The sequence below is a fragment of the Camelus ferus genome, chromosome 5 (genome assembly GCF_009834535.1).
Source record: "Camelus ferus isolate YT-003-E chromosome 5, BCGSAC_Cfer_1.0, whole genome shotgun sequence".
Taxonomy (NCBI): domain Eukaryota; kingdom Metazoa; phylum Chordata; class Mammalia; order Artiodactyla; family Camelidae; genus Camelus; species Camelus ferus.
The window spans coordinates 15,401,851-15,428,313 of NC_045700.1; the positions used below are offsets into that span (position 1 = coordinate 15,401,851).

The following is a 26,463-nucleotide window of genomic DNA, read 5'->3' on the forward strand; positions in this document are numbered from 1 at the left end:
CACAGCAGCATTATTTACAATTGCCAAGATACTGGAAACAACCCAAGTTTCCACCAACAGATGTTTCAATAAAGAAGATGGGGTATATATATACACAATGGAATACTACTACTTATTTTTTGTCATTAAAAATAACAAAATTTTTGCCATTTGCAGCAACATGGATGGACTTGGAGGGCATTATGCCAAGTTAAGTAAGTCAGATAGAGAGAGACAAATATTTTATGATATCACTTATATGTAGAATCTAAAAAATACAACAAACTGTGAATATAACAGAAAAGAGCATATGTCACAGATACAGAGAACAAACTGGTGGTTACCAGCTTACCAGTAGATGAGGGGAGGGGCAATATAGGGGTGGGAGAGTGGAAGGTACAAAAAATTGGGTGTAAGATGGGCTCAAGGATGTATTGTACAACATGAGGAATATACCCAGTATTTTGTAATAACTGTAAACAAAAAAAGTAATCTTTCCAAATGCAAATGTTATAAAAATAAAAGATTAAAAAATCACTTTTTAAAATGAAGCATTTTCTTGCATTCCAGTAATTAAGGGGTTTAAAATAGTTATCAAGAATTGATTCCATTAGGCATCCTCAATATAATCCAGTTTTTCTGGAAAAAATATAAAACCAAATATTAAAACATTTCCATGCAAACATATCATGGAATATCCTAAAATGAAGCTCAGAAAAAAGAACAGCAACATAACTTGAATTATTGTACCAAGTAGCCATAGACACATGCAGAAAGACGGTCGTTCAAGTAAATAAATTATTATGATTATGCCCCTAACTGACACATATTACTCATTTCCTTGGACTTGCTTTTTTTTCTTTTTTTTTCAGATCAAAAGATGAAACCCAAAGAGTAAAACAAAAGTACGTTATTCATCATCTGCCAGTCTTACAGTAACTGGGGTTTACTATCATCCCTCATCCCCTAAAGACCTGCAGAAGATGTTCATAAGCCAGTCTCTTACATGCTTAAAGGGTCTCATTCACAGACTCACAGATTTCCTTTTGTGAGCTCCTGCAACAGTTCTCAGTGGTGGCATTGTGACTTGCAACCAGTTGCAAAGTCCCTCTAGTTATATGTTACTAATAAAGTATTAAAACTTGCAAATGACTTACTTTACAAAGCTAGTTCAGGTTTATTTCTCAAATAAGTAGGGGTGATAAAGTATTTGCAGCTAGTAGGGCCTGGACATCTACCAACCGGAAGGGATGCTAGCCTGAGTGGTTGCCGCTGTCCCAGGTGCTGGATGATGGGGCTGTCCAGAGAACTAGAGAAGAAACGTTGTTAGTACAGAGGGCATTGAGAGGAGGGAGGTTTAGAAAACCTAAGCTTTTCTCAACTGGGAGGGAAGTATTTTAGCATTTTGTCAACCCAGTACCTCTATCTATTAGGGTAAGAAAAATGCGAGTATCATTTTTGATAATCACATTAGCCTCATGCACATGTTTCCTACTGTATTTTCTTGAACAGGATAGGAGATGGAGTGACATGCTGGATATTACACATAACTCATGGCTTTTCTCATCTGTGAACCCGGGGAAGTGTGCCACATACAAAAATATGAAGGCAGGGTAACAGCTCTGCACGTCTACTCTCACACACTGTGTTAGTCTGCTGGGGCTGCCAGAACATAATGACTCAGACTGGGTGGTTTAAGCAACAGAGATTTACTTCTGGAGGCTGGAAGCCCAAGATCAAAGGGTCGGCAGGGTTAGTCTTTGATGAGGACTCTCTTCTTGGCTTGTAGATGGCCACCTTCTCACTGTGTGCTCATGTTGTCTTTCTTCTGTATGTAGATGGAAAGTGAATGAACTCTGGTGCATCTTCCTCTCCTTATAAGGGAACCAGTCCTATGTGACTAGGGTCCCACCCTTATGCCCTCATTTAACCTTAGTAATCTCCCTACAAAACCTATGGCTAAATACAGTCGCATGGGGGTCAGTTAGACTTCAACACGTAAATCTAGGGGAGGGCACAATTTAGCTCACAACACACACCAAGTGAGAGAAAGAGAAAAAAGCTTCCTCCCACACATTTTCTAACTGTGACCGATTTAAGTGAAGGTGAATTCGGAACTACTGCTACAGGCAAAAAGCACTTTGAAAGCAGGTAATACTGTACAATTACCTTTCTCTGTACTCATTCTGAGCTGGATCTCACTGAGGCCTTGGCCACCTTAGCTAAAGCCACATCTAATCATTGCTACTGTGGACCCAACTTATCAACCAGCAAATACTTACTGGGTACCAACTGCATTCCCAGGCCAAGTTGATATGCAAGATGTATTAAGGTCCACAGAATTTATGGGGAGATAGAATACAGGTATGAATCAACCAGTGAATAAGATCAGCTCATTTCCATTTAATCAACACGAACCTGAGTCATCAGGACAGCCACGTGGACTTTTCACAGGTAGAAACACCACTCTACAAATATTACTGTGACCACCACCTCCCTAGGCCTCTGTCATGATTTCCACAGAAATAAGAATAGTCCCCATTACAGTAACATGACCCAAAGCAGAATGAGCCTTGGTATCTTTGGTGCAGGGAGGGGCAAGGTAAGTGGAAATGTTTCTTCACTGTAATCAGTTCCAATTTCACTCGAGAACTCACTCAGGCTGAACTGTGATGAATATGCGGTTAATAGGATGCTTAAGTGAGAAATACAAGATAGTGACCATGCAGTAAAAGATAGACTATTGGAAAACCATATGGTGTTTTTATTCTAGTAACAGAGGGACATGGCAGAGTATGAGTGGCAGAACACCTCGAGAATAGATAATAAGATTCCAGGTGAATTAAGAGATTATGTGAGGGGTTCTGAGACAGAATTCTGGCAAGGATACAGAAGAGCAAAATTCTCCATAGAAGAAAATGGGATGATCAAGGCAGTACAATGTATAGAAAAAGCATAAAACTTTGGGAGTGGAAAACTATGTGTCAAATATGATACAGAATTTCTTACTGGTTTTATATCCTTAGCTCTCTTGAGTTTGCTTACTCATCTTTAATTTGTAATTGAAGTATAGTCAGTTTACAATGTTGTGTCAATTTCTGGTGTAGAGCATAATGTTTCAGTCATACACATCCACACACATATTCCTTTTCATATTCTTTTTCCATGTAGGTTACTACGGAATATTGAATATAATTCCCTGTGCTATACAATAGAAACGTTTTGTTTATTTTATACATAGTAGTTAGTATCTGCAAATCTCAAAACTCCCAATTTATCCCTTCCCACCCTCTTCCCCCTCAATAACCCTAAGTTTGATTTCTGTGATTCTGTTTCTGCTTTGTAAATAAATTCGTGTCTTTTTTTTTTTTTTTTTTTGATTCCACACTTAAGTGTTATGATATGGTATTTTTCTTTCTTTTTCTGGCTTACTTCACTTAGAATGATCTCCAGGTCCATCCATATTGCTGCAGATGGCATTATTTTATTCTTTTTTATGGCTATGTTTACTCATCTTTAAATAGTTATGATGTTACTCATTTGATTGGTTAACCGCAAGGATTAAATGAGTACACATACACACACAAATGCAGAATGTATGTAACAGTATCTGATACACAGTAAAATCACTCATTAAAAAATCTGTGGAAGGAATAGATTAACAGTATAATTAGTAGCTATACTTCTGATGCTAACTTTCAGCTGAAACCACCAGCCACAATAATGGCAATGCCATCTGTAGTCAGACATAGAAGACTGGAATCCCTTCCACGCTTTTGTGTAGACAGATGAGTAGCAGCCATTTGGCTTAATATAAAACTATTGTCAGTACTATCCTATAATTTGCCTCCTACAATGTCCAGATGCCACTAAACTGCACCCAAGGTCACCATGGTGGAGCACACTGTCCCATAGTTGATTGTCTTATTTCTATAAGAACTGACTGAGGGCCAGATGTTTGCATGGAGTCCACTGCTGGCCTTAAAACTTTCAGCAATTTTTAGAATGAAACTGTCCCCAGATGATGGACCAGAGGGCAACCAGGGCAGTTATCCTTATTGAATTCTGTTCCATGGGATTATATTCCCTGTTCTGGGAACGTTTTCTGCCAACTTAACAGAACAGCAGCCCCCTCCTACCCCAGTAGCATCATGTTGTAGAGTTCAGGCAGTAGGCCAGTGCCCCTGCCTTGGATGCTGCTCACACAAGAATCATTTCTTCCTTTAAGGATGGTTGAGAAAGTTAGGTGTTTTTGTTTTGTTTTGTTTTTGTCAAATATGGTTTGAACTGGTGTTAATTCCACAAAGTGGATGGACAGCTAAATCCTTGGAAGTTGCTAAATATACTTTGAGAGCAAAAAATAAAATTTAGTAGACTAATGCTCAGTTTGTATTTTAGCTGAATTGTTGCTAATATTTGCAAAAGCTAAATGTCACAAAGAAGTCAAGATGTCAAACAATGTGAGCAAAATTAAGGGTTTCTTGTAAGAATTATAGAATTTAACCTAACAGAGACCTACTGTAATAGAAAAAGAACAAATCTGACTCTATATTAGATCTGTTCCTTTGGCTTCAACCCTGTGCCCTGTTTTCTAGGCTTAGTCTGGCTAGCTCTGCACCTTTTGTAAAAGAATGTTGCCTATAGCCTGAAATATACAGGACAGCATATTCTCAAGGCTCTGATCTTTAAGGATATTAACACTTTTGCACTCATATAAATATAACAAGTTGCAGAATAGAAAATAACGTTTGTTTTGTTGGAGGTTTTACAGGGGCACCATGATCTGACCCACATGGACAGCTACAAGAACAAAGGATTCCAAGAACAAAGAATTCCTACACCAAGAAGTTTGCAACAACCAACCACACCCCTCCCTTTTTAGTATAAAAGGAGCCTGAATTCTGACTTGGAGAAGACAGTTCTCCAGGACATTAGTCTGCCATCTTCTCGACTTGCTGGCTTCACGAGTGAAGTCACTGTCCCTTGCCCCATCACCTCATGTCCCGATTTACTGGCCTGTTGTGCAGCAAGCAGAACGAGTCTGGACTCAGTAACACTATCTCCCTTGGACTCAGGCACAAGATGTCTGGCTCTGGGCCCTGAACTTCAGAGGGCTCTGCTGTGACCCTCCATTAATCACTAATTTCCACCAGGTGAGGATTCTTCATGGTCAAGAGGATGTGCCCAGGCAGAATCTGTGCCTTCCTTCTGCCTCAGGATGCTCTGCGTACTTGTGAGCCAGGAATTTCCTTCCAAATGGCCCTGTGCCTGCTTCTAGGATCTGCACAGGCCTCTGTGTACCCTCAAGGCCCAAGAAGAGGCAGCATACAGGGGATGTGAAAAGGGCGTAGACATGAAAGCTGGGGCATACATACAGGTGCAGCTGCGGTCCCTGGTGGTAAAGGAAGATGGGGATGGAACAGGAAGAGAAAGGAAGGTGACCAAAGGATCAGGCCTCAGGCCAGGAGTTACAAACCTGTCCTGGTACAAAACACAGAAAAGAATCTGAGAATTTTAAACTCAAATTTGGCCTTCCAGGATGTGATGACGTTATACTCCTCAAGGGAAGGGAGTAGAACATATTTTCTTTGGCAGTTTGCTAACCTGACTTGTGACTTTCAAACACCTGACATGAGGAACGTGTGCTACCATTTTACTTCTACTCAAGGCCCCTGTAAATGTTAGGGGTGGGGCTATATTAGAGTTAATTTTAGAAAAGTATAGTCTTACAAATGAAAAAGTAATTATATTAAATTCTGTTAATTTCTTTAGTAATATTATGATTATAGCTAGTAAGACACAACAAGGAATATGTTTCTGAGATATTCTTCTTTATTTTTTTATGAAAAATTGCAGACATTTTCAAACGTAGAGGTTATAGCATACAGAACTCTCATATGCCCATCACATAGCTTAAGAATAATTAATTTGTGGCCAATAAGGTTTCACATTTACTCCTCATCCTCCTTCCAGATTATTTAAAGCAAGTCACATATTTGTGCCAGCACATATGTTTAGACTATGAGGACTCTTTTTAAAAAGGTAATAATATATTACCACACTTAAAAAGCATGAACTGTATAAAATGGCCAAGAAGAATACAAATCTTCCAACCCGTTCATATATTCCAATATCTCATTTGTTTTCTTTATACTGTTTGTTCAAATCAGGATCCAAATCAGGTCCACACAATGTCTCTGGAGAGTTAATCTATAGGTTTTCTCCCTTTTCTTTTTTTCTACCTTGCAGTTTATTTGTTGAAGAAACCAGGTTGTTTGTCCTGTAGAAGTCCCCGTAGTTTGAATTCTGACCACCTATTTTCATGAGGTTTCCTTAAATTGGTCATTAGGTCTGCAGGCTTGATTACATTCAGGGTTTTTTACTTTTGTTTTTGTTTTTTGTTTTGGCAAGATGGTTTCCTAAGTGGCACTGTGTATTTCCATCAGGATACACATAACAGACAGCTGTCTCTCCCTGTGATGTTATCAGCCAATGGTGATCACTACTTAAATCCACTGTTACATTAGGGGTTACAAAATATATTTTAATTATATCATTCCTTTTTGAATTTATATTATTTATTAGCTGAAATAAAGAGAAACTTGCCCCTCAACAGTGATTTTGTTACAGTTCTTAAAGGAAAGACAGGATAGATGCCTGATCCTTTTCCTTTTTTTATCAGTTTTGAAAATAACTAGTTGGTTCCTTAGCATCCTCTAAAGGTTGTTTGGAGGCTGTTTTGTATCATTATGAACAAAAGGATTTTGACATTGCTGATGTGTTTCAATGCGCTACTGTTTTTATTCTTATTGATGCACAAATTGAGATGTTTTTGATTGGTAGAAGCCTTTTCAAATTGGATACTCAGTCTTTCTAAAAACAGTCTCAGAATAGCAACAGCAACACTACTTCCAAAAATACGATTATTAAAGACAACTACATTTTTGTTTCTCTTTTTCAGATAACTGAATGTATTATTCTTCTCATTTTCATTTTTATTTATTTATTTGACATATAACATTGTATTAGTTTTAGGTGTACAGCATAACTGTATTTCTTTTTGTCTTTAATATATCCTTCTATGAATGTATGAACTTCTATGTCTTGAAGTCACTTCAAATGATTCTTCTCTGTGTAGTTTTGTCATTCACTAAATTTACAGTTAGATTTATGTGTTTTGTTGTCCTTTCAATTTTTCAGAATTTTTAAATTAGGTGTTATGCTATGATTATATTCAACCCTCACATATTTTAAAAGCCAAATCCTCAAAACAAACTTTATCCAGAGAAATTTAGCTTCTATTCTTGTCCCATCCTCTCTTTCTATCTAAAGTTAACTATCTTGAAAGTTTTACTTTATCCTTCCAAATACACCTCTTTTCATGCATTTGTTTACATGTGTATATACACATATGTACACACATCCCACTTCCTTCTTAGATAAATCATAGCATATACATATATCCACCCTTCTCTACCTGGTATTTCTTTCTGGTGATGTGCTGATTGCATGTATATGAAAATAAGAAGAAAAATATTGATTGAAATGTTGAAACTAAGGAAGAAATCTAGATGAGAGTATTCTGAGAAGTAGTATAATGGAAATAATATGAGACTTCATAAATCACCATATTTACATCTAATAGTCACTTCAAATTTAACTCAAGATGAATTTCTCAAATTGCTAAAGCTTCCTTAATCAAGTAATTCTGAAAACAGGTGCAATGCTATTTGAACTTAATTATTATACGCCTTTATAAGTTTTAGGGTGAATTGGCTTGAAAATATATGTCTAAAACAATGTTTTGTGCCTTATACAAAATGACAGAGAAACTTGTCAGTCAAGTAGAACATATGACAAGCAATGAATAGATACACACAGATTCTTGAAAACACTGGGAGAAAAATTTCATTAAGCTGGTATATATCCAAAACACTAACTATATATGCCTGCTCAAAAGATAAAGATTGCATTGCAACAAATACTGAATTTTTGAGAAGCTTAACATCTACTAGTTTTTGTAGTGTACAATAGGAAGAAAATGTATCTTAAGGGGCAGATAGACAGGAGCTGAATCCTCACTCAGCTCTTTAGTGGCTGTGTGACCTTTCGTAAATTACTTAACGTCTCTGGGTCTTATTTTTCTTATCTATAAAATATGGAATACTAGTGCTTCCTCACCGGATGAGATTCCATGTCTAAAGCATCCCCAAAAGTAACCAGTACAAGGTTACTACTCAATAAATATTAGCTCCCTTGCTCTTTTGTAGGTAACTGAAACAGGAAATTGTATAGAGTAATGGTTAAGAGCCAGGCTATTTGAGTTCAAACCCCAGCTATAATACATGCTAGCTGTGTAATGACAGTTATGTTCTTCCACCCATATGAGCCTCATTTTCCTCATCTACAAAAGAGAGATAATAGGAATGTTTTAAGGATTAAATTGCATGTAGTATTATGTTTCCTTCATAAGAAAGAGACATTTCTCTCTTTTGTTTCATTCCAATATCCCTGGCACATGGACTAGCATCTGGCACGTTGTTAGCTCTCCTTAAATGTTAATAACACCTAAATGAGTTAAACATATGCATCTCAGGTATCTTATGTTTAAAGGGTCATCAGAGAAGTTTAAAGTGCACAGCTTTGCCATTGTTCACATCTGAGAGTTCTCTCCTTGTGCATTCAGACTTGGTCCTCTGCCTCTCTAGGCTTTTTTAAATGATGGATGTTCTCAACCATCACTGTGATCTCCAGGTCCTGACCATCCTCTAATGTGCTTTAGGTGCCCTGAAGCAGTCCCTACAGCCTTACTCCTCTACCACTCAACTCCGTACTCAGAGCCTGTTCAGAAAGTCTGGGTCTGCAGAATCTTGAAGTCATTCAAATCTATTACAAAGACCCATAGGGTGTTTCCCAATAACACATCGTGTGCTTTGGTGATTGTTTCCGAAAAGGCAATAGACTTGTAAGTATTATATCTGTCATGAATATTGGAAGTATAGTAAATATATTACTATTTCACTGAGGACTCTCTTGACAACAATGCGAATTGCTGAGGGAATAGAAATCAATTCTTAAGGTGTTTCTGACATCAAAGGTGACCGCTGGGCTCAAGGAAAGGGTTCAAAGTAAGACTGACTTGTGTGATTGAGATGTTCCCAAGATCAACACTGCGAAGGTAGGGCCTGGCATTCTGTTATGACACAGGATGCAAGGAGATGACAGGGACTTGATTCAAAGGGTTAGCATGCTTGAACAAGGGACTTACAGGATCTGAGCCTTAGCAACCCCCAACTGTCAGCTGCTTCTGAAACCCACTGGGATACTTACACCTTTAGACCCATCTAAAATGCCCTTTCTCCAGTTCTCTCTTAAACCCTCCTCACCTCCACAATGCTTCAATACTGGTCTCAAATGAATCCCTTTCTGGCTAGAAGAGTTTGTCAAGTTCATTTTTATTTCCCTTTATTGCGGCAAAGATTTGATTTCATCTAACCTTAGGTTTTTTCTGAGCATGACTCTATCTGCACCATAAGATCCTGAAGGGCAGGGGACAGGATCGACTTAACTTAACTTGTGCCCCCGACTTTGCTTAGCACAGAGTCAAACCAATCTTGTCATTAAAAAAAAAAAAAAAAAAAAAGACTGTCACACTTTGCTCTCAATAGCACCTGAAAAATCTTACTCTGAATGAAACACTACCCAAATGAAAAAATTCTAAATTAAATAAAATCAAAATAAATTAGACGTCGGAAAATTATTTGGGCAAACAGGATACAGCACCAGAATAGCCAAATGTCACCCACAATGAAGGCTCAATAAACAATAGCTTAAAATAGCAACATGGCCCATTGGAAGTATTACTTTATTCATTTATTACAGTATTTACTGAGGACCTACCATATATCAGTCTAGAACCATAATAAGTTGATAGTCTATTAGGGGGAATACATCATATTGAGGTCTAAAAATGCTAGCAAGAAAAATATATAATTATGTGACTAAAGTCAGTATAACTGTCAAGTGAGGAAAGCAGAATGTTATAAAAGGGATCAAGAAGGTAAATCTGGAACCGGGCTTTGTTATCTAAACACATACTGTCCAAGCCAGCTGCAGAGGGGAGATCCGGGTGATCTTGGCCAACTTCAATGACTAAACAGTCCACGTAATAAATGTAATTATAATTTGAGTGTAGGCTGGATATTTGGGAATACCATTATCATCAGCCTCGCTAATTTGGTAACGCAGTCTAAAATATACTAAGAAAGTAGAGACCGTAGAAGAGGCACTAAAGGTACAACTATTGGACTTTGTTTATGAATTTGAAATGAGAAAATGGTAGTTGCCAAGTTTTTTTATTTCATTTAATATAATTTCATTTATCCCTCTGGTCCATGTTTCTCTTGGGTGCCGTCTCAGTCAGATGACGATTGAGTTTAAGAAATGCCATCAGTGGCAGAAAGTGTGAATTTATGATCAAGGCTGAGATCTGTATGAAATAATTGCATCTGCTATCAATCAAAAGTTCATTTTCTATCACAGATCATAAACTACAAAATGAATGAATGTGGGAACAGAAAGAGTATTTGACCAGAATTCAGAAGTTCTAGGATCTAGACATGTATCTACCTAGCCATGAGACCATGAACAAGCTGCTTTATTTGTTAAGTTTCAATATTGTGTTTATTTAAATTATGATATTATAATATGTCCCACCTACCACGCATAAGGTTATAATGAGAATTGAGTGAAATAATGTAGGGAATCGTTTTGGAAACATTGAAAAATAAGTGTAAAAGTCATCATTTTTTGTGGCCATGTTTATATCAATATTAATAAAAACACGATAAAATCTAACAGCTTGAAATGTCACAGAAATTACACAAAGTCAAACTCATACTGGTGTTTTGAGAAAATATATCCTGTCACTTGCTGCTACTACAAACAACAGGTGAAAAACCTTTGGTCAGAAGAACTGTGAAAAGAATTCTCAAATACAAGTTAATGAAAACTACAACATATTTCTTTTATCAGAGCCCTATAGCTTCAGCATAGCTAATTCCCTACTTTATTCTCTAGAAAGATGCTTAAAAGCTTTAGGCTGTTTGTTAGCAACAGATGTAGACATTTACAAACAAGGACCATCTTAACTGAATTATTTTTCACAAATTAAACAAAGGATCTCAAAGAATCCTTCCAAGTGTTGAAAATCAGCACACGGAGATATACTCTGCGGGAATACCACTCATTTTAAATGCACTGCCTGTGGACCAAAAAGGTAGTCAGAACAACAATCCTCACTACTGAGACTGCTGCCTGGCTTTTGTCCAATAAGCTACCCTAGACAGACTGGTGTAAATGTTATGTGAGGGTCATAAAACACTCTCCGAAAGTAAACTTTACCCTATGGGAAGCAAACTTTCAATGCACCGAATTCCATTTAGTGCCCTGCAGACAGGAACTCTGCAAAGAAGATTCTGAAACAGACAACTCATCTTTTATAGGTGAGCACTCTATCATAGAAACCCAGGAATGGGAAATCAGTGCCTCATCCTCCCAGGCCATCATAGTTTATAACTCTAAGAATGATGACTATTACCAAAATTTTAAAGATCCCCAGAAATGGCCATTCTAAAACCTCCCCTGAAAGCAATTTTCTCTTATAAACACAGTATCCTGAAAATTCTTCCATGTGTTTGACTTCAGTCTTTCATAGTACAATGCTGGCTGCACCTTTTGTGCTTCAGAGAAGGTATCCATTCATTCTTTTAGTCATCCATTCATTCTTCAACCAGATTCAAACAAATCTATTTTGAATGAGCATCATGGCAAAGGTCATCAATAGTAGTATAAAACATAGATGGGGATATGAGGAATGTTCTCTGCCCCTTGGACAGACAGGCCACAGCAACCTTTAACTCCTTATTTAGATCATTATTAACAGCAATGCATGGAAACACCTGCTGATTTGCAGAAAATACAGAGGACAGAGGAGCATGTTGGATGGCCCCAAGAATAGTAATCAACAAATTTAGACTCTGAGAGACTCTATAGGCCAAATGCTCTAGGTTTTTCAACAGATACATTTGAAGATGCAGCAAGTGATGGAGGGTAACCTACTGGTTACCTAAAGATATGTCAGCTTTATAAAAAAGAGACAAGATTATAATGTCTAGGGATGCATATAAAATGAAAAAAAAATTGATTAAAAACAAGGGGAGGTTATTGCTCTGAAGTTAAGATAATAATTACTTATTTGGGGAAGATGAAGGTTGAGATTAGGAAGAGGCACCTGGAGGGAATTCTCGGTGGCTGGCAGTTTTCTTTCTTGACTCGGTGTTGATTATGAGAATGTTCACCTTAGAGTAATTTATTAAGCCAAACCTTTCTTCTGTGTAATTTTCTGTATCTGTGTTTTGTTTTTTCAAGAAGCATTTATCAACACAGAACAACTCGAACTCCTTGCACCTTGCTAGTGGGAATGCAAAATGGCACAGGGACTTTGGAAAACAGTTTGGCAGATTCTTGTAAATGTAAACATGTGCTTACTATATGATTCAGTAATCCCATTTCTAGTTATTTGCCCAAGAGACATGAAAACACACTAAGACCTGGGCCCAAAAGTTGTATGTTTATAGCAACTTTATACTCACCCAAAACTGGAAGAAACCCACCCTCAGGTGAATGGATAAACAAATGGAATACTACTAAGTAATGAAAAGGAATAAAGGACTGGCATGTGCAACAGCAGGGATGCATTTCAAAAGACTTGCTAAGTGAGAGAAGCCAGACACATAAAAAGCTAAATCCTTTATAACTTCAATGATAAGAATTTCTGGAAAAGGCAAAACTATAGAGAGAGAAATCAGGTCAGTCATTGCTAGGGTCTTAGGGCATTGAGAGGAACTAACAACAAAGAGAAATGAGGGAACTTTTCAGGGGCACAGAAATATTCCATATCTTGAATGCAGTGATGCTTACATACATGTTGGTATGTGCTTGTCAAAACAAATCAAACTATCCACTTAAAAATGGATTTTCTGTAAACCTGACCCAAAAAAGCCTATACTACTTAGAGCAGGAATTGAATTGAATTGAGTTTCCAATTTTAAAATAAAACATATTCTCCCACATCCTGCATTTATTTTCTTAAAAGAAAAAAGTGTGTTGAGTGGGGGTAGTAACACATAAAGAGTTACAATAGGTAATTGAACAAAATGTTGGGATGAGACTAAATTGCTGGTATTTTTATTGACGGCTATTTCTTCAGAAAAATTGTTTAGAAATGAAAACAATTCTGGCTGTCATAAAGTTCTCTCTGTTCAGGCTTTTCCCCAAACTGTTTCAAATAAATCCTAAAGCAGACAACATCAGAGCCAAGAGCTATAACGGTTATGTTCACCACAGAGGATCTGACCTTCCTTATACTGGCCAGGGTCCTCAGGAGCCAATTTGGCAGTCCTCAACAGACATAGTTCATCCGGGCTTGGCAGTTTTTCTCATCTCGACTTCTCCAGAGTCAAGTAACCAAACAGACATGGTGAAAATCCAGTCCCACAGACTGTCACCGTCATCACAAGGTGGAGAGTAAGACAATCCACTCCACATCCTTAACATGAAAGCCTGATTACTAGAACTTCAAGAAAGTCTAGCTATCACAGTATAATTATAACTTCACTCAAGAAACACATTTCAGTTCTTAACACGTGGTCTTTTAGAAAAGCCTAAAAAGCATTCTAAGACTATAATGCAATTCAACTTCCTCATTTGACAAATGAGCAAAATGAGATCCAGAAAGGTCAAGTGATTTAATCACAGTTATTAAGCTAGTTTGAGGTGGGACTAGCACCAGGTCCTAGGAAACCCATTCAATAGGCTAGAGCTCTTTGAAAAGAAGCTGGAACTATACTCTAAGTTAATATTGTTTTCTCCACCACAAATGAATAATAGGCAACGTAACTTTCACATTGTCTACTCGACAATATAGAGCTCCGTTAAGAATTTAAAAAACTTACAAGGTCATCGTGTCTTAGACAGAAACAGAAGTACAAAGGGAAGAAGGAATGTTTTACATTAAGTTAGTAGTTGCTCAGGAAGCTGAGAAAGGCCTCCTTTTCCCCCATTCTCTATATAAATAAAGCAGTGAGAGTGTTAGCTTCTCTCTGCTTTGCTCGAGCGAGAATGTACACACTAGATTGCTCAGATACACATTTCTGACATCCAACTGTGATCCGATTAGGTTAACCAACCATTTTTAAAAGATGCCCTGTAAACTCTTTTCTTCCATCTTTTGCCATTTGAAGAAAAGGTATCATTTGAGCAATGTTGCTTTGCCATTTTAAATTTCTGGTAGATGCACCCAGAGAGGCAAATGAGAGGCCTCCACTTCTACAAAAAGTCTCAGCCAGAAATATTGCTGATGGTATGGAAATAGCAACTCCAAATCAACAGGAAATTGTCCTCTATGTTCATCAGGAGGATCGAGGCACTCAGGAGAGCCAGCCTCTGTGATGGGTTACCGCTGACGAACAGTCAGAGCCGGGAACAAGTGTAGAAGGTGGGCAGAGGAGCCCTGATGCCGAAAGGTCAGCTGATAGCTCTTCTCTTGTTATGTCTCACTCCTTCTAAAGACGTACGGAAAATGTTCTTTTAATGTATCAGACAGATACAGAGGTAGAAGGAAATACGTGTGCAGGGCACTTAAGGGCTTATTACCTTCTTCAACACACACTTCTACGTCAGGTGCCTACAGCTTCCAAATGGGCAGCAGGAAATGAACCCTAGGACCCCATAAAGTCTCTGAGAGCTAATAATGTAAACAGCAGCCAGTGAACAAGTTAAGTAGTAAAACCATCTCAATGTACATACATCTCCTTCAAGTTTGGCATGCAGGAGACTGCACTTGAGCATGGCAATCAACTGTGATAGGAGAAATTCCCTTACAATAAGGAAAGAAACAGCTTCAAGGCAGCAGATAACAGCACGGAGGGAGAAGGTCAAAACGGGTGCAGAGAAATCCTGGAAGTAGAGAGCGAAAGCTTGGATTCCATTGGGTGATTTTTAACTACCTTAGTCAATCATGGGTGATAAAGCTTCATTGCTCCCTTTACTAAAATTTACACTGCATGGTGTAAACGCATGGACACACACACACACACACACACACACACACACACACACACACACACACTCATGCATGGAACATTTCAAGGCTGCAGGGAAACTGATGGGTTCCTGATGTTTTGGGTGTGATATAGTTTGCTTAACTGCTGATAGTTTACAAAACATGTCTGCCTGATGGTGAGTCTACCAGGTTGATTCTAATTTAACACTTCAAATAAATTGCAGCATAGGGCTGCCACACCATACACATGGGTATCATTACTGCTAGTATCACTACAATCATTAATTTCATCAGATTTGCCTCATGCCATTGCATGATAACACGCCACCGACAAATATGAAGTCTGGGTATCCAGAATTTAGACAAAATTTCCCTTCATGTATAGCTAAACTATAAATGTGTTCTTTTGTTCATATATGTACATAAGGCAGCTCCACTGGAGTAGACTTTCTGAGGACGCATCCTGTCTCCTATCTTATCGTGCACACAATAAAAGCGGTTGATTGTCTGATAAGAACAGCAGCTTTCAGTAACAGCCTACACAGTCATTAGATTGTTTCCAAAGGAACCGATTCAAATACACGTGCAAATCATGCATGGTTTGCATGAAATCAGTACTCTGTAGAGTTGTTTATTTCTTTCTTCCCAAGTCTGTTTTTTAGAAATTGTTGTTATCCCACCTTCATATACCCTGTCTAGTTGGAGACAGTGTCCTGGAAGTGCTTCTCCAGGTATGCTGAACTGAAGCATAAAAACTGCATTCACTCAAGGTGGAGGAGTGAGGCTGGTGGTTCAAACACTAATTATCTTTACATAGGATATAAAGCAGAGCCCTAGCCTCAATTCACACCATTAACCTTGGCTGGCTTGACAGTCACAGTTCAAACAGTTACAGGGATGGTGGAGACGGAATTATAGGGTGAATCACAAAGCTAATCCCACATAAAATAAGCCCAGACACGTACACCACACAGACAAAGGGTTAAGTGATCATTATGACATCTGGAAAGCATCTTTGATTTATGTCACTAAGTAATAAGAAAAGGAAGGGCCAGCCCTAACAGTACCATCACCTGCCTGTAAGTACCACCTTATGCCTCCGGCTTGACTCATGTCTTCATCTATGGGGAAGGCTTAATTTGAAAGTATCTTTTTTCTTCCTTGTATTTACATTAGAGAAGGTAAATGGTCTGAATCAAGTTTGATATGGCTGCCTGAATCACCCTCCGTGCAGGCAATTTCTGATTTATGAGCTTAGAGCTAATTATGTAACCTCTGGTCATATCCTTTTTTTTTTAATTGCCCAAATTTTGGACCACTGCTGACCATTGTACCCCAATCAGAGGTCAAGAGGGAAGAAGAGATTATGGATGAAGGTTTGGTGGTGACATAAAAGAGAACTACTCATTCAAACACTTTTATAGATTTTTATCACCTAAGGGATCCCTTTACTCATTATCACAGATAATCGCAGAAGCTCAGGTTTGCCTGGTGCCTTTAAGCCACCAGGCCCAATACCTAACTGAAATTGCATAAAGTCAAGCCTCAAACCAATTCGGAATTGCTCATTCTGACACCTGAACTCTATTTCACACACACATCTCACTGTCCCAGCTTCTAACTTCATTATTTGCTTCCCCCTTCAAAGCCTCATATCATCCCTGAATCTGAGACTCAGAATCTCCTTAACTACTGCTTAGATGTTCCCATGGCTACAGTTCCATCACACATACCAGGAAAATACCTCACCCAACCCAGCCCAGGCCTCAGCACCGCACGCCTCTGGGCTCTTGGTTCATAAAAGAGGTTTTCGAAAGGTATAACACGTGTATGTTTACGTGTCCCCATGAACTTGAAGATGAGTGCTTGACTGGAGAACTCTGAGCACTGGAGTTCTTCCTGCTTTACTTGCTTCCACTTAGGCATAGACCCAGCATTCTTAAACCATGTGGTTTGTGAAATCCAGAAACTGCCTAACTTTGCAGACATAAGTGACACAGCATAAGTAGTAATACTTTCACAAATTAATTTTAATTTGCACCATCTTGGACCATTGTCTATTATATCCTTCAATGCCATCTCTGAAGGGGACTATGAGAGGCATTCTACTATGAGTTTATTACCAGAGATAATGTTTCTCTCTTTAAGAAGTCATAGCCTTTGTCTATTAAGAATTACATATCCCCTTGTGTTTTCCTTTTCAACTTGTCTGCCAGGAATCTTAGAGCTAAACTAAATGCTCACATTCAGAAAACATGCTGGGCTGTGTAAGTATGATTACTTGCCACATTCCCCCTTTTGGGTCTTTATTTTCTGTTTTTATTTTTAAAGTCTTATTGTATAACTACCTTTTGTTGTAAGCCACTTCACGCCCTTTGAAAAGGTAGGTTATTACATTATTTTTAAAAGAAAACTCATCCCACGAACAATACTCAAGGTAGGTCTACATGACATCTCACATATCACTGTGCACAAAAGGAACCAGTCTACCCAGGAAAAAAAGGAGAAAATTATAAATATACAATTTTAAAATCAATGCAACTATTTGGACCATAGACCTTATTTACGTGAGCATTTAGATTCTGACCATGTCCAAGGGTGATGTGCTATAGACATGTTCTGTAACACTGAGAATTTTACAAAGACTTAGATTATAGTAACAGGAATATTTAAATAAACAATCAGACATATATTACAAATTAAAGTTAAAAATGTGAAAGGCCATCAGAAATGGTTTAGTGGGCGTACTGAAGTTATTGTGCAATGATCCTATGTGTTACACACCTCATCTTTTGCTGATTTCGTTAGTTGCCTGGCTGTAACTGGACTTGAACTTTCAATTTCAGTGAAGCCTTCCTAAGAAAACTGAGTGCCCTGGCGGGGGTAGGGGGCGGCGCAGAAATCTTCACAAAAGCAGTAGGGAAAAACCCAACACTGTTTGTTTTACACATAATTATCTTCTCTTTCAGTCTAGGATGTATCCCTGACTCGTGTGCAGCCCCAATCTGTATGGGATTGTCATTTGATTTACAGCAAGTGACCTGGCATCGTATGAAAATAATTCACTGCGCCATGCGCCTCACGCCTTGCAAATCAATAGCCCGAATACAGAGACATCTCAATTAGACAGCACAAGGGTAGCAAGATCTGCCGCCTCCTTTCTTGTATCATGAAGATGGCAAGTATTACAAAGAGTACTTGTTTTAAAGTTGCTTCAGAGGGTGGGGGAGGATCTACTATTTCAAGTTGGGAGACATAAAGTGAGAGTTACCATCAAACAGAATGAAAAATTGAGCACCGGGCTGTATAAGTAATAGCCTTGAGGGGTGGGACATGCGTTCATTAAAGTATTGATTGGTGCATTTCTACAGCACCTGTATTATCAAGGGCTCGAAGAGTTGAGCAGGGTGTTAAATTATGACTCTGAACACAGAGAAGTCATCCATCCTTCCTACCCTGTTCCTCCAAGAAGCCTCTAAACCAAAGGTGCAAATATTCACAGTATTAGCCACCCTGAGATAAATCATCTGAAGGCTCAATTTTGGCCTCTCCCTCCAACACATCTGAAAATTAAGCTGTCATTATAAAAGTCTCATAATGAGGAAGCACATTATCCATTACTGATCATATCCAAATCCCGATGGTAAGTTAAAGATAAGACCCACACAGTTTGCTAAGGAAAAATTTCGGCAACTTCTCAAACCTGATTCTGCCTGGAATATCCTCATGAGGGAGAAAAGAAACAAAATTATTTTCCTAGTTTTGCAAATGGTGAATGAAATATAGAAATGAAAGCAAACTGTCCCTCACAGGGGGCCTGTATCTGGTCCCAGGACTGTAATTGAGCAAGTTTATGTTTTTTTCATAAAACTGAATAGATTTTAAATAGTAGGTTGAACTTTCACCTGGCCCCGTATTAACTGTAATTGAAAGCTGAAAGATTCTTACTGTGCTGGAATTAAATCAGAGAAAAACTACTTTTCCAGGATCCTTTCAAGTTCAAGTTACATCTTTTTAAAGGAAAGAAACTCATTGATTTAGATTTTTTAAAAACTGTTCCTAAATATTTACTCTAAGTAATGAATAAGAGCTTATGGGACGATTCACACTCTCGCCACCTGAAATAGGATTATGAGGACCAGTAAAAGTTCATCCTCCTGGCTGACCTTCCATAGGACATGCCTATAGGCCACAAAGCCACCACATCTTACTGAAAGATACCGTGAAAGCCACTGGGGAAGAAAAGACAACCAACTTCAATAAAGACTGAGGCGCCCATGGAAAGTTCCAGAAAATGGGTCCAAATGCAACCGGATGGCTTGGCTAGAAGGTCTAAACTGCTGGTCATTAGCTCCTCAAATGCATGGGAATTCAAACAAAGGTGTCATTGCACCTCCTGAAGCAAGATGCTCAGGACAGAACAATACCTGGAGAACTGCTGCTGCAGGCCACGCATCTGCATCCGGCTGCGCTCTGACTCCAGGGTCACCTCCTGCAACCGCTTCTCACTCTGCAGACGTAAGTGTCTCTCCTCTTCCAATTCATGGATCAGCTTCTCATGCTATAAGAGGCACACAGGGGATGACTTTTAAGGTGCTTCTTAAATATTATTTAAAAAATTAGTAATAGCTGTTGGTTACTAAGTGCTAACTTGAACTTTACATTTAAATTAATTTCATCCTCATTACAACCCCATGAAGTAGGTTCTATTTTTAATCTCTTATTATATAAGAAACCAAGGATCAGAGACATCTATGTAATTTGTTGTTAAAAGAAAAAAAAGACAAAACCAAAAACCAAAAAAATAAAACAAAACAAAAAAACCCCAGAAGGTAACAGGTTTTCAATCCTGGCTGATTTGACTCTAATGCTTGAATGACTTCCCCTAAGCCAGGTGCCTTCCTATGCAGAGATGAAGTTTCATTGTTAGAGCAGGCCAGAAGCTAGATATGAGCAGAAAAAGGGGGACACAGGCAAATGGCAGAAAACCATACATCTTTTAATCAGCAGGGGTCCTGGGACAGACCAAGAAAAACAGGATCCTTTAGACTAATAAAAAACCATACCTTCTGGGTTGATAAGTATCCTGGAGGCAGAAGGATGGGACAGGACAGGAATTCCCACCATCCGAATGTAACCCTTCAATCATTATGACCTCCATCCAAATGTAACCTTTGCTTATGATACCCCCATCCGAATGTAACCTTTTGTTCATTACGACCTCATCCAACTTGCAGATCAAGACTAAATAAGGATGAAAAATCCCTCCTCCCCACCTGGGAAGGTGGAGCTGGGATGCAGATCAGGAAAGATGACCCCAAACTCCTCCCCACCAATGAATATTCTGCCCATTCATTTTTACATTCACATAAAAACTTGTCAAGGAAACTCGAGGCAGCCACCCACCTGGGTCTGCCCGCTCTTTCCTTGGGAGCGTACTACCTAACCCTTAATAAATCCTTGCTTTGCTTTCTTAACCTCCGCGTCTTGTCTCTGAATTCTTTCTGCAACAAGACAAGAAACTCTTGACCCCCAACACCATGACTGAGTAATACTACCAAATGCATAACAATTCAAGTAATAATGAGTGAGTCCATTAGTGCTTGTTCAGAATTATTTCATCTCTTCCAACTCCGGTATATGCTCTAAAGGGAACATTACTGATCTTTATAGAAGGACCAGGAATTTCAACTTAGTTATACTACGGAACTGATGGGAATCAAGTTAAAGAATTCGTTTGTGTTTGTCCAATTAGGTTTTCACAGATAGAAATCGGTGAAGTCGCCCACTTTATTTGTAATCCTAGAAAACTAGATCCCTATGAATGGGCATCAGGGATTAAAAGAGGGACTAAATGACCCAAGAAAGATGGCTTGGCAAATATTCACTCCAGGAACTCACTTCATAAAGCATACAAGCTCAGATCCTGACATTACGGACTCAGCCACACTAACCAATTTTTTTGTTTTTGTTTTGCTGTTGTCATTGCTTTAAAAACTATCAAGTCATGCTATTATGATTATGGCTGTTACAAAATTAAGCACTTTGTGTACAGGATATACACTCTATGATGAAAATCAAAGACTCAACGCCTGATTATAAGGGACATAGATTTTTTTAAATCTTTTTTTTTAATTGAAAAATAGTTGATTTACAATGTTAGTTTCAGGTGTATAGCAAAGTGATTCAGTAATATACATACATACACATACACACACACACACACACACACACAATTTTCAGATTCTTTTCCATTACAGCTTATTACAAGAAACTGAATATGGTTCCCTGTGCTATCCAGTAGGTCCTTGTTGTTCATCTATTTTATATATACTAGTATATATCTGTTAATCCCAAACCCCTAATTTACCCCTCCCCTCCTTTCCCCTTTGGTAACTTAGGGTTTTGGGGGGTTTTTTTGTTTGTTTTTTTGTATGAAGGGACCTACATTCTTAAAGGGAAAGAAAGGAAGCAGAGACTTGAGTTTCCAAATAAATCAGAACTATGACTCTGTACCATGAATTATCCAAATGAAACCTGATGCATTGTACAACTCATGGAGAAAAAGGTCTCCTGAAGACCATGAAGGAAACATTAGACCTTTCCTGGAAATGAAATCAAGGTGCTCTAAAAATACTTACACATCCTGTGCCTCTGCAAATTTGACCATGCTCCTCCTATCTGCTTAAAAAGTCCTCTCTATTCAAAGTCTAGGGCTCCTTCCAGGCTCTGCTTTTTTATATTTTGGATATCAACCCTTTGCCAGATATATGATTTGCAAATATTTTCTCCCACTCAGTTGGCTGCTTTTTCATTTTGTTGGTGGATTCCTTTGCTGTGCAGAAGCTCTTCAGTTTGATGTGGTCACATTTGTGGGACTTTGTTTTTGGTTGGATCCAAGAAATAATCACCAACACCAATGTCAAGGAGCTTCCACCTATGTTTACTTTCAGGAATTCTATGGCTTCAAGTCTTATGTTCCATTAAGTCTTTAATCCATTTTGAGTTAAGTTTTTTGTATGGTATAAGATACTGATCTGGTTTCATTCTTTTGCATGTGGCAGTCTATTTTTCTTACCACATTTTATTGAAGAGACTGTCTTTCTCCATTTTACATTGTTGGCAACCTTGACATAAATTAATTGACTGTGTATGTGTGTGTTTATTCCTGGGCTCTCTATTCAGCTCCATTGATCTACATGTCTGCTTTTATGCCAATAACATACTGTTTGGATTACTATTGCTTGGCAATATAATTTAAAATTAGAAAGCATGATGCCTCCAGCTTTGCTCTTTTTTCTCAAGATTGCTTTGTCCATTTGGGGTCTGTTGTAGTTCCATAAAAACTTTAGGATTGCTTGTTCTATTTCTGTGAAAAATGCCATTGGAATTTTGATAGGGATTGAATGGAATCTGCAGATTGCTTTGGGTAGTATAGACATTTTAATATTAATTCTTCTAATCCATGGGCACAGAATACTTTTTCATTTATTTGTGTTTTCAATTTCATTTATTAATGTCTTGTAGTTTTCAACACACAGGTCTTTCAACTCCTTGGTTAAATTCACTCCTAGGTGTTTTATTCTCTTTGCTTCAATTGTAAATGGGATTAATTTATTAGTTTCTCTTTATGGTAGTTTATTGTTAGTGTAGAGAAATGCAATAGAATTCTATTTATTTATTTTATATCCTGAAACATTACTGAATTTATTAGTTTTATCAGTTCTTTTTTTGGTACAGTCTTTAGGGTTTTACACGTAAAATCAAGTCATCCTCAAGTAGGGACAGATTGGCTAGATTTGGCGTGTCTGTGGGAGAAGGCGAGTTCTGGATCTTCCAACATTGCCATCTTGGACCACCTCTTAACACTTATTTAAAAGTACAACTTTGTGCAATGGATATATTAAGGGACAATTTCAACACAATGCAAATCTCACATTTGCTTATGCCCAACTTCATTCATGAGAAATGTGAAGTGAAACAACAAACAGCACCCCGCTGAAGCCAGTGCAGAAATACACAAATCACATCCATCTCAGATAGACGGACCAGTGCCCTTGGTCCACCACACATATTACAAGCCATTCCATCCACACTTGATGGTACCACCTGCCCTCTGATTTCAGGCAGCCTTCTCTTCACTGCTTCACAATAACTCACAAGCTACAGCCCTTCCCATGACATCTTTTTCAAGGTAAAGTGCCATTTTTATTGTATTACTTACATATTTCTTAACCACTTAACATCGTAAAACTTAGCTGCCGTTTTTATTAGATGCCTATCTTTTTTTTTAATGAGTCACTGACAAAGTTTTTGAGTATTATGTCCCTAGTTTAATTTTTCCCACAAGCCCTGCGCAGTGATTTTTTTTAAGGGAACACATATGTCGTATTATAGCAGAGTTATATATCATGGTGGAGAAAGAGAATTCTAAATCAAGAGTAGAATTCCAAAACCTTTTCAGTTTCCAGGTACAAGTAAAGTTGGACCTTCAACAGAGATTCAAACATAAGAAAAAAAAAGGAAAAGTATTTTAATTCCAAGTCTTTGTTCTACCCAATGATCTTGTCCATATCTCATAGCCTTCATATAGACCTTAAATATCCTCAATTACTAACCTCTGATTAAACCACAAGTGAAGGAGACTCCACAATTTCCTTGGGTGACCCATTTTGTTTTTTTAAATTCCTCACCTGATAAATTTCTAAGACTTGCTTAAATCGTTTCAAGGCTCCGAAAAGCCGTTTCTATCTGTATGTTACCCGCAGATGGAGAAAAATGTATAGATTCTATGATTATTTCCTAATTTAACAGACGACTCATCTTAGAAAAAGAGCTGTGTACACACCCACATGGATTATTCATTCACTCAGACCATGTATGTTTACTGAACAGCTACTACGTGCCAGGAACTGAAGCAGAGCAGGAGACCAGCAATGAATCCAATGGATGGGATTCCTGACTGCAGTAGACTCACACGCTGGTGGAGACAGCAGGGGCTACATGACCTATCACCTAGATAAATATATCAATATAAACTGATGGATAATTAAGGGTTTGCTGAAAGATGACAGCAAGAGGAACTGATTTTGTTTGGTGGGTTAGGGGAAGGTTTCTCTGAGGAATTAATATGTAAACTGAGATCTCTGTGATGACTAGGATTTATCTGGGGAAGAGAAGGGATTAGTACTGTAGGCAGAAGGGGTAGTAAATGGAAAATCTTTCATTACATGTGAAAAACAAAAACAAAAACAAAGGGAAGCCCAGTGTGCCTGGAGCCTGGTAAGCAAAGGGACAGGACTAGCACAGGATACAGGCATAAGGAGCCAGGGGACCAAAAAGGTCATACATATTAAAGATGTGTGATTGTATCCTGAGTGAAATGGGAACTTGTTACCAAGGTTTAATCGAGTGAGTGACAGGATCTGATAAAGATTCTGCAAAGATCAGCTGACTACTGTGTGGAGAGAGAAGTGAATTCAGAGGCTGAATAACAGAATGGGAAGATATGTAAGTAGAGAATGGTGACTGCTAGCACCTGCTAGTTTAGACTGTACCATTTGCTAATCAGTTGGGTTTAGACAAGCCACTTAACTTAAAACCTAATGATTTTAAGTTAGTTTCTTCTGCATATTGGGGAGAATAAAACCGCCTACGCCAATTTTATACTATCACTGAGAGGAATGAGTAAAATAATGTATGGTAAAGCACTGCAAAATCCTGAAGGTCTCATATAAAAATAAGATATGATGAACTGGAACCATATAGCTTAGATTGTCTAATATACTTGAGTTACTTTTGATAAATACTATAGGCATTTTTGTCTTTAATGACCACTACATATTAAATGAATATTGTAGTTATATATTTCTTATAAAAAGCTAAAAAATGTGTTTTTTAAGTAAATCAAACTTTAGTACTGAGAGGAAGTACATTTTAAATTACATTTTAATGTAAGAACTGAGGGGGTAATTGAATCACAGATGTCATCTAGAACACATATAACCTTGTGTTTGGACTTCCCTATAAGGTATTATTTTTATTCCCATCACTGAGTCTGATCTTAAACAAATGGCTGGATTGGTGATGTGTCAAAACTTCAGGGGTTAATATTAAGGCATTACCATTTGATTTCAAATATAGAAAGTCAATAAATACCTCTGTTTGAGGTCTACTTATATTTGGTGATTCTAGTGACATCAGTGGGTGATACTCCTGCAAAGTTGGTTACAGAAGATTCAGAGTTTGGAAAAGAAAGAGGAATTTTCTTCACTTGCTGTGACAATTCTAGTGCCACCATGCATGGTCATGTGCTGGGGAAACACGGCACCATCACATGAGAGGCATCTCCACACATGTGCCAAGACTCCATGCAAGTCCTGCTTAGTGAGCGACATGAGACATCAACTCATCCAGAGGTTTTCTACATCGACTTGATGCTTAAAGGTACGTGATGTTACATAAAAAGATATTCACTATACGTTTCTGTTTCAAAAGATTTCCTGAAATGTATTTGAGCTATCATATTCTTGTTGAGTAATATTTTATAATCAAAGAATCATGGGAAATAATTAACATTCTTGGATAATAATAGGGCCTAAAAGATAGTGAGAAATGAACAAAAGCCATTAGAGAAGGTCATAGGGATTAAATAATATTCCTGGGTATTGATGACAAAAATATATGAACTCATTCAAGAAATGCAGAATCCAGCAAACAAACTATATACTAGGCAATGGGGATTTTAACTTAGACTATTAGAAAAGTACATTTGATTAAATAACACAAGTAGAAGACATGGCAGTAAGATCCAATAAGCAAATCAAAACTTCTGCCTAGATTTGCTTATTAATTGGTGGCCAGAGAATCACAGGTATGGCCATGTGTTCATCAATCAACACCCAATGTATAATGAAACATTTTAAGATTACACAGAGACCAGAATAACCATTCTAATTCTCTTGCTATCTACTAAGAATCTAAAATTGACAAACGATTATTTTTCTTCAGAAGTCCATACACCAAACGCACATCAGTAACAAAATTAAACTGTTATGTTTTCATGAAAACTAGTTTTTAATGGAAAAACTCTACATTAACCACTTTCTATCAAGCCCATGTAAAAATGGGTCTAAATTAAACTGTAGTTATTACCTCTAATTGCAGCCTCATTTTTGCTTTTTACACAAATTGCAATATATTTTCCCCGTGAGGCTCCCTGAATTCAATATCCCCATTAGTTATGAAAGACTCAGTTATCCTAGAAGCAGAGAAACAGATAAGGAACTTAAGAATTGATTTTTTTTAAAGCCTGTACAGTTGGCTGTAACAAGAAACAAAATCAGATTTTGAGATGCTAG

At 37.9% G+C, this 26,463-nt stretch overlaps 1 protein-coding gene across 2 annotated transcripts in view; it reads right to left on the reverse strand.

Annotated features, from left to right (window-relative positions):
• The window catches only part of NCKAP5 (NCK associated protein 5), an 829,955-nt gene that overhangs the window by 409,861 nt on the left and 393,631 nt on the right, over positions 1–26,463 (reverse strand). For both annotated transcript variants that reach the window (XM_032479328.1, XM_032479329.1), the window contains exon 5: positions 19,531–19,664. In XM_032479328.1, the coding sequence (XP_032335219.1) occupies positions 19,531–19,664 (134 nt within the window). The remainder of the gene's footprint in view (positions 1–19,530; positions 19,665–26,463) is intronic.